The sequence below is a fragment of the Ctenopharyngodon idella genome, chromosome 2 (assembly GCF_019924925.1).
Source record: "Ctenopharyngodon idella isolate HZGC_01 chromosome 2, HZGC01, whole genome shotgun sequence".
NCBI lineage: Eukaryota > Metazoa > Chordata > Actinopteri > Cypriniformes > Xenocyprididae > Ctenopharyngodon > Ctenopharyngodon idella.
Window position 1 is genome coordinate 882818 of NC_067221.1, and position 12500 is coordinate 895317.

The following is a 12500-nucleotide window of genomic DNA, read 5'->3' on the forward strand; positions in this document are numbered from 1 at the left end:
AAGTATCTTCTGGTAAATAAGGTCAAAGAGATTTCTTTTAAGCTTATTCATCGGTACTATCCTGTAAAAACCTTCATTGTGTCTAAATTGAAATTAAGTATAGATGTGAACTGTACTTTCTGTGATTCACAACCAGAAACTCTCTTGCATCTTTTCTGGTATTGTGATCATACAAGAAAACTTTGGCAAGACATTTGCCAGTTCATTGTAGACTATATATATAAAGACTTTGAGCTTTATTTCAAGGATGTCTTGTTTGGATTTATTTTTTTTTGCTTGCAAAATACTTTATCCACAAATGTAAAACTATGAAAGTGACCTCCCATTCTTCTCACGTTCAAGAAGATGTTAAGATCTATATTAAATCCTTATCTTCCTGAACAAAAAGGCCAGTAAAACTTTGAATGTATGCTCACTTTTTTTTATTTAAGATTATTTTGTTTTGTGGGGAGGATTGTTATGTTTATATGATCTATTTAATTGATATTTCCTCATTTATTTATTTATATTATTTATTTATTTTCCTCTAATTTTCAATGTGATGTAATGTTTGGCCGTCCCTGAACCTCCGGCTCTTTTTGCACTTTTGTACTTTGTAAGCAAATGTTTAATATTAATAAAAATAAAAAATAAATAAATAAATAAATAAACGATAACAAAATCTTGATGAATAAAAAAAAATAAAAAACGTCTTTCTCGTTAAACGTCATTTAAATAAACAAATATTTGATTTTTATGAGCCCAAATATTCGAATGCAATATTTTTGAAAGATGCCCATCCCTACAGTACATCTGTCACGAATATGGCTCCTTCGGCCCTTCCTCCGGACCACCGGAGGGAGCCATCACCGGAATACTGATCAGTTCTCATTCGGACTACGTTTCCCATGGGCCCTCACTCCTGGGACTGATTGCACACACACCTGCACCACATCACACTCACACTATATAAGACACACTCACACACACACACATTGCGAAGTCTTGATTTGCCGAGGTGATCATTTCTGAGCGTTTTTCTGTGGACTGTTTATCTGTTACCGATTGGACTGTTTATTCCCTACGACCCTTTGCTGCCTACCCTGATCTTTGCCTGTTTCCTGGACTGTGATTGTTTGCTGCCTGCCCTGATCCTTGCCTGTACCCTGATTCTGTCTGTCTGCCGCCTGCCTCGACCATTGCCTGTTACTGTTTATGCCTCTGCCTTTGCCCTGTCTACTCTGTAAGTACTTTTAATAAACTAGCTGCAAATGGATCCACATTCTGTCGACCCATCATTACAGAAGACTTCGCCGAACAGCGATCCAGCAGCCCTCATGCAGATTTCGTCAGAACTAACTGCCCAGGCCAACCAGCTAGCGGTGCATCAACATCAGCTTAACCGCTTAACTTCTCTTACCGAAGAACTGGTGAAAACGCTCCAAGGCCTCCACTTTAGCCCTGCTGAAATCGCCACACCGCCGCCCGTTGTTCCCGCCAATCCAGGCTTCGCGGCCTCCCCTGCGGTCAACCCTCGCCTAGCGCTCCCAGAAAAGTTCGACGGCAGTCCCGCCAGATGTAAGGGGTTCCTTCTCCAATGCTCCCTGTTCATCAACCAACAACCGTCTCTGTATCCCACCGAATCCAGTCGGAGATCGTTTGTGTGTTCCCTGCTCACTGGCAAAGCACTGGATTGGGCCACCGCGGTGTGGAGAGATGACAGCCCTGCGTTCCCCACCTTCCAGGACTTCTTGCGAAGCTTTAAAGAGGTCTTCGAACATCCCGAAGGAGGCAAGAGCGTCGGCGATCAGCTACTGTATCTCAGCCAAGGTAAACAAACAGCAGCTGAGTACGCGCTCAACTTTCGCACTCTTGCCGCTCAGACGAACTGGGTTGAGGACACATTAAAACTGCTTTTCCGAAGGGGTCTATCACTGGAATTACAAGCTGAACTCGCGTGCCGGGATGAGGGAAGCTCGCTCAACGCTTTCATCGAACTGGCCATTCACATTGACAATCTGCTACGCACCCGACGACCCGTTCGGCTATCCGCCTCAGCCGGACCCGCTTTGGAACCCATGCAACTCGGCTACACTCCGCTACTTCCCGAAGAGAGAGAAAGGAGACGACATCTACATCTGTGTCTCTACTGCGGCCAGGCCGGCCATATCAAGATTAACTGCCCCGTACGACCTCAGTCTTCCAATCACAACGCGGTGAGTTCTGCACAACACTCCAACTGCTTTAAAATTCCCATTCAGATTACCGTAAATGGCCAACGTCTATCCACTCACGCCTTGCTGGATTCTGGAGCCGCCGGGAACTTCATGTCTGATGCTTTCATCAAAAATCATAACATCTCACTAACTGACTGTAATTCCCTGTTGACAGTGGAGGCGCTAGATGGGAAGCCCATCGGCGGAGGCAAAGTGATCCATATCACAGACGAACTCGCTTTGCAAGTAGGGGCCCTTCACCATGAGCTCATTCGCTTCTACGTTATCCACTCACCCAACAACCCCGTGATCCTTGGTCTGCCGTGGCTCAGAACCCATAACCCACACATTTCCTGGAAGGAGGGCCAGATTGTACAATGGGACGCTAACTGCCATGCAAACTGCTTGAAACAAATCACTCCCCTGCCAGTTCAAGCCGCTGTTCTCCACGATTCTGACACCGAGAAATTAAACATACCCGAAGAGTACTCCGATCTGGCTGTGGCCTTCAGTAAGAACAAGTCCACCGAACTTCCTCCTCATCGCTCCGGGGACTGTGCCATCGACCTGTTGCCTGGAACCACACCTCCCAAGGGCAGGATCTTTCCCCTGTCACAACCCGAGTCAGCAGCCATGAAAGCCTACATCGAGGAGGAACTAGCCAAAGGATTTATCCGCCCGTCCACATCACCGGCAGCCTCAGGATTCTTCTTCGTCAAGAAAAAGGATGGCGGTTTAAGACCTTGTATCGACTACCGTGGACTCAATGACATCACCATCAAGTTCCGGTACCCCTTACCTCTAGTTCCTCCAGCCCTCGAACAACTCAGGCAGGCCACATACTTTACCAAGTTGGACCTTCGCTGTGCGTACAACCTGATCCGCATAAGAGAAGGGGACGAATGGAAGACCGCTTTTTCCACCACCACTGGTCACTACGAGACCCTCGTCATGCCGTTCGGGCTAGCCAACAGTCCCTCTGTCTTCCAGTCCTTTATTAACGACGTCTTCCGTGACATGCTTAATTGCTGGGTCATAGTCTACATAGATGACATCCTCATCTACTCCAACTCTCTCAAGGAACATGTTCAGCACGTACGGGCGGTACTCCAAAGACTGATACAACACAAACTTTATGCAAAAGCAGAGAAATGCGAATTTCACCAAACCTCCACAACCTTTCTGGGTTACATTATCAGCCGTGAGGGCGTGGCCATGGATGACAGTAAGGTGAGGGCGGTACAGGATTGGCCACAACCACGCACCCTGAAGGAGTTACAACGGTTCCTGGGGTTTGCCAACTTCTACATACGGAACTTCAGCGGCGTTGCAGCCCCGTTAACGTCCATGACCAAGCGGCAGTCCTCACGTCTCATCTGGTCCTCTGAGGCAATACAGGCTTTCCAAGAGCTAAAGGAGCGTTTCACGTCAGCACCCATTCTCCGTCACCCAGACCCTGAACTTCCCTTCATTGTAGAAGTGGACGCCTCCAGCACGGGCATAGGGGCCGTTCTTTCTCAGCGCCAAGGTAACCCAGAGAAGATGTACCCGTGTGCTTTTTATTCCAGGAAAATGTCGGCGGCTGAACGTAATTACGATGTGGGCAATCGGGAATTACTGGCTATGAAGGCAGCACTGGAGGAGTGGCGTCACTGGCTGGAGGGAGCAAAACATCCGTTCACCATTCTCACAGACCATAAAAACCTGGAATACCTGCGTTCCGCCAAGCGTCTAAATCCACGGCAAGCTAGATGGGCCTTGTTCTTCACACGCTTCCAGTTCTCTGTAACTTATAGACCAGGCTCTAAGAACACCAAGGCAGACGCGCTGTCACGGCAGCATGAGGAGGTGGAACGGACAGAAATCGCAGAGAACATAATCCCTGACAATTTACTGCTGGCTCCAGTTCAATGGGACATTATCACAGAGATCACACATGCCAACGAACAGACCGCTCCTCCTCCAACATGCCCGCCGGACCGCACCTACGTCCCAGCACAGCTTCGGGACAGACTACTTCATCACGTGCACGACTTCCCAAGCTCTGGTCATCCGGGTGTTACAGCCACTCTCCATCTGCTACAAAATCAGTTCTGGTGGGACTCCATGTTATCCGACACTACCCGCTTCATCACTAACTGTACACCCTGTCAAACCACCAAGGCTTCACATCAAGCGCCAGCTGGACTGTTACAACCATTACCCATTCCTCAACGTCCCTGGTCTCACATAGCCATTGATTTTGTCACGGATCTCCCAGAATCCCAGGGCCACACCACCATACTCACAGTCATCGACCGTTTCTCAAAAGCATGCAGACTCATACCACTGGCCAAGCTACCCACAGCATTCGAAACAGCTGAGCTTCTATGCAATTATGTGTTCCGTTTCTATGGACTACCCGAGGACATTGTATCAGACAGGGGCCCGCAGTTTACATCTCGAGTCTGGTCATCCTTCTTCAAGAGTCTCAATATCAACGTCAGCCTCACTTCAGGGTACCATCCAGAATCCAATGGCCAAACAGAGCGCATGAACCAAGAATTAACACGATTCTTACGCACCTACTGCCAGCGCAACCAGACTGACTGGAGCCGTTATCTGCTCTGGGCGGAGTACGCCCAAAACTCCCTACAGAAACCTGCCACTGGTGTCACGCCCTTTCAGTGCATCTTGGGCTTCCAACCTCCATTATTTCCTTGGTCTGGGGAACCATCCAATCTACCGTCTGTTACTGAATGGATGCAAAGAAGCGAAGAAACCTGGGACCAAGCTCACCATCACCTACAACGCGCCGTAAGAGGGCAGGAGATTCAGGCCAATCGTCACCGACGTCCCAATCCCCAGTACGCCGTGGGACAATGGGTTTGGCTGTCCACCAGAGACCTCCGGCTAAGACTTCCATGCAGAAAACTCAGTCCCAGGTTTGTAGGGCCTTTTCAAATTATCAAACAAATCACCCCAGTATCATTTCGTTTAGACTTGCCTGCTAATTACCGTGTCTCTCCCACTTTTCATGTTTCGCTGCTGAAACCCTCCGGGGGTCCGAGAGGGGAGCCTGAGGGAGCCGAGGTCCGCTCCCCCCCACCCTTGATGATTGAAGGCGAGGAAGCCTATCAAGTACGAGAGCTGCTCGACTCCAGGCGCCGGGGTAGGAGACTACAATACTTAGCCGACTGGGAGGGGTACGGCCCGGAGGAGCGATCCTGGGTCAATGCGGATGAAACTTCAATCTCACTGTAACTGCTGTACAGTATAATGATACTAACTCTAGTTTCTCCAGCTTGAATTGTGGGTTCATCAGTAGATCACTGAGGTTTTTCACTCCAGAGTCTCCTAGATTATTCCAGTTCAGGTTCAGCTCTCTCAGGTGTGACGGGTTTGATTTCAGAGCTGAAGTCAGGATGACACACTGTTTCTCTGTAATACTGCATCTATACAGACTGAAGACAGAAAGAGAAAATGACTCAAATCCATGTTCAGTTCATGTGTGAGTTAAATGAATCATGAATAAATGTCATACAGTCACTAATAAACCAGCAAAAACATGGAAACTTCATGATATAAACGAACAAACCAAGACAGGAGCGTTTGAGGACACTAGTTACAATCCGAGTCTGGATCCGTCCTCACTCCACAAATAAGTGAATTTATCACTCTAGATTAATATATAGGATCAATATAGAAACAATAGAAAAATGAACTATGGTCTATTTTCACCTTTTTAATGAAAGAAAATCTAATGAATCAATTATTAATTCATTTTAGATTATAATTTACAATCTCTAAACACACATTTTGCTTAATAAAAGAAGATTCAGTGAAAAGTACCATTAGTCCAGTATAAATGTAAGATTTCAGAATAATCTATTTGTGTCACAGTTTTGTTGTGTTTTATTATCATGGTGTTGCTGTCTGTGTGTGTTCCCTAGTTAGTGTTCTTGGTTAATTAGTTCCTGCAGCTGTTCTGTTTCACTTTAATTACTCTGTGTGTTTAATCCAGGGGTCCAAACTCTGTCCTGCAGAGTTCAGCTTCAACTCTCCTCAACACACCTATCTAGAAGTTTCTAGTAAGAGCTTGATTATCTGGTTCAGGTGTGTTTAATTGGGGTTGAGCTGAACTCTACAGGACCCTCCAGGAGCAGGATTGGACACCCTGATTAAGGCCCCGTTTACACTAGTGCCTTTTCATTTTAAAACGCATAACTTTTGCTACGGTTACGCCTGTGGTTTACACTACTCCAGTGTTTCTGACCCTCGAAAATTGACATTTTTGAAAACACTGGGGTTGTGTTTCAGTGTAAACGGACCAAAACAGAGACTTCTGAGAACGATGGTGTGGCTGCCCACGTCCACTCTGTGTGTCCTCGACGACTGTGTGAACAATAACATGGAGACTGAACTGCAATCTTTGCTGGTTTTGTTGTCATTTTTAGCAGCCATTGATCAGTTAAACTGCATTGTTTAATACTGCAGCTACTGACATGCACAAGAGGAAACTGTTTACACTTGAACACACATGCCCAGTGTGCATGAACGGTCATGTGACATGTATTTTCGGTCGTGTAGTGTACAGATATGTGAGATATGTGAGCGGGCTAATTCCAAGCCACATATCGTCACTTCTTGTTTGTTGCTGCCGCGCTGTTTGAGTTAGAGCTCCGTCGAGTTGATTCCTAATTGCTTGTTTTTTTCTTAAAATCAAATTTATAACCTACCATTCTCTCTTTTACGGCGGGGGAACACATCCCCGACACTATTTTATATAAAAAACACTCGGATTGCCTTGATATCGCTAGTTTTATCCGACTTCTCGAACATTCGCTACTAGCTTTAGCCCGTTAGCAATAGCGGCGTGGTCACACTAGCGTTTGTACTCTTCTCACTCACAATATTATTGTTCATCAATACTAATGGCGGGCGTACCGAATGTGTCTCTATCTTTGAGTGCAGGTGAGGACACGTTCGAGCTGCATGCGGTGCAGTTGGAGCTGGAGGCCGTGGAACGACAGATCCGGACCCTTCTGGAGAAACAGGCCGAGCTACGGGAGCGGCGAACAGCGCTGGAAACATCCCGTGCTGACGCTCACCAATCCTCGGTAAGTTTGCAGCGCGATATTAATATTCCTGCTTCCTCTACGCCGTGTACTTCTCTGCACAGGGCCCGAGAACCCAGAACGCGTTCATCCCAGCCCTCGTTCACTCCGGCGCCGTCACACCAGGGACCTTGGGTTCTTCAGCAACGGAAGGCGCGAGCCAGGCCTCGGACCAGGACCTCTCCCCCTTCGCCGCCCCCGGTCTTCGAGGTCTCGACGAGGAACCGCTTCTCCCCTCTTCGCGAAGCAGAACGAGGCGCCGTGGTCATCGGAGACTCCATCGTCCGTCACGTCCACGCTACCACAACCAAAGGTAAGGTGCGCAGTCACTGTTTTCCTGGTGCTCGTGTCCTCGATGTCTCTGCGCAGGTTCCCGCGATCCTGAATGGCGCTGAGAGCATCGGAGCTGTTGTTCTGCACGTGGGGGTGAACGACACCAGGCTGCGGCAGACGGAGGTGCTGAAGCAGGACTTCAGGAGCCTGATCGAGACGGTACGAGCCACATCGCCCGCGACGAGGATCATCGTGTCCGGACCGCTTCCGACGTACCGACGTGGACATGAAAGGTTCAGTAGATTATTTGCTTTAAATGAATGGTTAATGTCTTGGTGTACTGAACAGAAGCTGCTCTTTATAAATAATTGGAATCTTTTCTGGGAGCGACCTAGGCTCTTCCGTGCTGATGGCCTGCACCCCAGCAAAATCGGAGCTGATCTTCTGTCGGAGAACATCACCAAGACACTTCGCACCGTATGACTAGTAAGTCAAACCTCAAATCACAGTCTGTGTTCTACCCACTTAATTGATAGAAATGTGAGTGTAATACAGTCTATAGAAACTGTGTCTATTCCCCGAATAGTGAGGTTCAACTATAAAAATAAAGGATCTAGAAAAAATCTGATCGTGATCAAACCAGAAATTCGCAAAATTACCGAACAAAAACAATTTCTAAAGCTAGGGCTACTAAACATTAGATCGCTGACACCTAAGGCGGTTATTATAAATGAAATGATCACAGATAATAGTCTTGATGTAATTTGCCTTACTGAAACATGGCTTAAACCAAATGATTATTTCGGTCTTAATGAGTCTTGTCCACCTGGCTACTGTTATAAAAATAAATGCCGTCCGGTTGGCCGTGGCGGTGGTGTTGCAACAATCTATAGAGAGATTCTTAACGTTACCCAGAAAACAAACTACAGGTTTAACTCATTTGAAATTCACGTGCTAGACGTTACACTCTCAGATATAAATAAAAAGTCGCTACTATCTCTTGCTTTGGCTACTGTTTATAGACCTCCAGGGCCTTATGTTGATTTCCTAAAAGAGTTTGCAGACTTTCTCTCAGACCTATTGGTCAACGTTGATAAAGCGCTGATTGTTGGAGATTTTAACATTCATGTAGATAATACAAATGATGCGTTAGGGGCTGCGTTTACAGATTTACTAAACTCGTTTGGGGTCAAACAAAACGTCACTGGACCCACTCACCGTCTTAATCATACACTAGATTTAATTATATCACATGGAATCAATCCTACTGATATAGAAATTCTACCGCAAAGTGATGATATCACTGATCATTACCTTGTAACATGCGTACTGCATACTGCGGATATTTGTCAAATTGCGCCACGATATCGACTAGGTAGAACAATTCTTCCGACAACTAAAGATAAATTCACAAATAAACTGCCTGATCTGTCTCACCTGCTCATTGTACCCAAACACACAAATGATCTTGAGAAAATTACTAGCAGTATGTGCACCACTTTCACTAGTACATTAGATACTGTTGCACCGATGAGATTAAAAAAGGTTAGAGAGAAAAATACTGTACCATGGTACAACAATATTACTCACGCTATCAAAAGAGAAACTCGTAATCTAGAACGCAAATGGAGACAAACTCGTTTAGAGGTCTTTAGAATCGCGTGGAAAGACAGCTCGTCCCGTTATAGAAAGACTCTAAAAGCAGCCAGGGCCGAGCATCTCCGCAAACTCATAGAAAATAACCAAAACAATCCAAGGTTCTTATTTAGTACAGTGGCTAGATTAACACAAAAACAGACATCACCAGAACAAAACATTTCATTACAGTTTAGTAGCGATGACTTTACGAATTTCTTTAATGAAAAAATCGAAAGCATCAGAAATACGGTTGTAAATGTACAACCCTTGACAGAGTTTTATGATTCAGCCTCAATTATCGTCCCTCAAGAACAGTTGCAGTGCTTTACAACTATAGGACAGGAAGAGCTAAATAAACTTATCACAGCGTCTAAACCAACAACATGTTTATTAGATCCAATACCCACTAAACTACTGAAAGAATTGTTACCTGTAGCAGAAGAGCCTCTTCTCAATATTATTAACTCGTCTTTATCTCTAGGTCACGTTCCAAGACCGTTCAAGTTAGCAGTTATTAAGCCTCTAATTAAGAAACCACAATTAGATCCAAATGTTTTGGCAAATTACAGACCCATTTCAAATCTTCCATTTATATCGAAAATATTAGAAAAAGTGGTTTCGGTCCAATTGTGCTCCTTCCTGCAAAAAAATGCTATCTATGAAAAATTTCAGTCAGGATTCAGGTCTCATCATAGCACAGAAACTGCGCTCGTTAAAATTACAAATGACTTACTTCTAGCTTCTGACCAAGGCTGTATCTCAATACTAGTGTTACTTGATCTCAGTGCTGCGTTCGACACTATAGATCATAAAATACTCCTAGATCGACTACAGAATTACATTGGTATCCAGGGACAGGCATTACGGTGGTTTAGGTCGTATCTATCAGACCGTCACAATTTTGTTTATTTAAACGGGGAAAAATCTAAGATAACATTAGTAAATTATGGAGTGCCTCAAGGATCTGTGTTAGGCCCTCTGCTATTTTCAATATACATGCTGCCACTTGGTAATATTATAAGAAGACATGGAATTAGTTTCCACTGCTATGCCGATGATACTCAATTATATATTTCAACACAACCAGATGAAAACTCTAAATTATCCAATCTGACAGAGTGTGTTAAAGAAGTAAAACATTGGATGACTAGTAATTTTCTTCTATTAAATTCAGATAAGACTGAAGTATTACTTATTGGGCCAAAAACCTGTACACAGAATCTCTCAGACTACAATTTGCATTTAGAAGGATGTACTGTTACTCCATCCTCGACAGTTAAAGACCTGGGTGTTATATTAGACAGCAACTTGTCCTTTGAAAATCATATTTCATATGTTACAAAAACAGCCTTCTTCCACCTCAGAAACACTGCTAAGATACGGAATATGTTATCTGTTTCAGATGCAGAAAAGTTAGTTCATGCTTTCATGACGTCTAGACTAGATTACTGTAATGCATTACTAGCTGGTTGTCCTGCTTCCTCAATAAACAAGCTACAATTGGTACAAAATGCAGCTGCTAGAGTTCTTACCAGGTCAAGAAAATATGATCATATAACACCAATTTTATCATCTCTTCACTGGTTACCTATTAAGTTCCGTATCGATTATAAAGTACTGCTAATGACCTATAAGGCTCTAAGTGGTTTAGCTCCTGTGTACTTAACCGACCTTTTATCGCCCTACAATCCTTCACGCTCTTTAAGATCACAAAACTCTGGACTTCTGGTTGTACCTAGGATAGCTAAGTCCTCTAAAGGAGGGAGAGCGTTTTCACATTTGGCTCCTAAACTCTGGAATAGCCTTCCTGATAATGTTCGGGGCTCAGACTCGCTCACCCAGTTTAAATCTAGATTAAAGACACATCTCTTCAGCCAAGCATTCACATAATCCATCTCATATCAGATCAATTGCACATGACTATCTTTGCTTAATGTTATGAACAGCAGCTATGCTAATTATTCTCCATTTGCTTTTCTGTTTTACCTCGGGACGCCCGTCCCGAGGTGACTAGAGAGTACATCAGTTTCAGTTTGGATCCAGCCTCTTAAGAAGACCTCAGATGACTAAAACTTTGGAAGAGACGGCGCCAACTCCTGCGATGACTTCAGAAGATGCAACATCTGGATCAACACGCACATTCACATTCTATAAATCCAAATTATTGTTAATATGTAATTCATTTTTCCAGGAGCTCTTTGCTTCTACCTCCAATTACATTGCTAACAGTGATTGTATGTTAATCGCCTAAATTATTACATTATTAGCTAACTGCAGTCTCCAAATTGTAATGTTGACATGCTTTCTCTGTAAAGCTGCTTTGAAACGATATGTATCGTGAAAAGCGCTATACAAATAAATGTGAATTTAATTGAATTGAATAGTGTAGACGGAGATCGTTTCTGAAACGCTGTATAAACGCCGGTGTAGACGAGGATCGTTTTAAAACAAAAACGTACTAGTGTAAACGGGGCCTTAAACCCTTAGTTCTTTTCTTTTTTCTGTCGTTTATGTTGAAGTGGTTGTGCTTTATTTCTCCTACATGTTAGATTTGTGATTAAAGACAATGTTTGTCACGTTTTGAGTTTGTTTTTTGATTCTCTTTCTGTTCCTTTCATGTCTGAGTTTCTTTGTATATCTTCTAGGTTGTTAATAGTTCAGTCCTCCTCGTTCTCCACCCGTTTGTCTCCACAGTACCTTATTTGATTATAGTGTTCGGTTCAGGTGTGTCTAGCTTGTTTCTTCCTTTGTTCTGATCAGTATTTCAGCCTTCAGTTTGTGTTTGGTCCCTGTCCTGCATTAACTCTGTTCATATGTGTTAAAGTGGTTATATATTCTCCTGTTTTGTGTTTTGAGTGATATTAAAAGTCTTCCTGAGGATCTCCTTCGTCGTGCGCATCATTACTGCCACTAAAACCCTGACAGTGTTATTGTATTCTCCATCATGAGCTTCATTACAACCAGCCATTCCTGACAATCTGCTTTTAGTCTGTTTTTACTTCTGTCTTGTTTTATAGCAAAGATTTGTCAGATTTCAGCATTTGAAACATTTTATAGCCACAAAGTTTAAAATGCTTCAAGGTTTAATGCTCTTTCTACTGATACACATACAAACCTGTTAACTAATACATTTCTGAATCTTTCTTCAGATGGAGATGCAGCGCTACAGATGATGTGACTTGTGTCCTGTTGACTTAAAATAAATGGTAAATAAAGTGTAATGATACTAACTTCAATAACATTGGTGGTAGTGGTGGTGATGATAACTCTAGTTTCTCCAGCTTGAATTGTGGGTTCA

At 44.0% G+C, this 12500-nt stretch overlaps 2 protein-coding genes across 2 annotated transcripts in view; one reads left to right on the plus strand and one right to left on the minus strand.

Annotated features, from left to right (window-relative positions):
• LOC127504736 (NACHT, LRR and PYD domains-containing protein 12-like) overlaps positions 1–12500 on the minus strand; it is a 595457-nt gene that overhangs the window by 187989 nt on the left and 394968 nt on the right. The window contains exons 89-90 of the mRNA XM_051879684.1: positions 12434–12500; positions 5465–5638 (exon numbers count right to left, since the gene is read on the minus strand). The exon at positions 12434–12500 is cut by the window's right edge and continues 143 nt beyond it. Of these exons, the coding sequence (XP_051735644.1) occupies positions 5465–5638; positions 12434–12500 (241 nt within the window). The remainder of the gene's footprint in view (positions 1–5464; positions 5639–12433) is intronic.
• On the plus strand, positions 6790–11557 carry LOC127505036 (uncharacterized). The gene is made up of 2 exons (XM_051880291.1): positions 6790–8050; positions 11217–11557. Exon 1 carries the CDS (start codon positions 7109–7111, stop codon positions 8045–8047), a length of 939 nt encoding a protein of 312 aa, XP_051736251.1. The 5' UTR covers positions 6790–7108; the 3' UTR covers positions 8048–8050; positions 11217–11557.

Coding starts and splice junctions, on each gene's coding strand:
- LOC127505036 (XM_051880291.1), top strand. CDS start 7,109: ATGGCGGGCGTACCGAATGTGTCTCTATCTTTGAGTGCAGGTGAGGAC.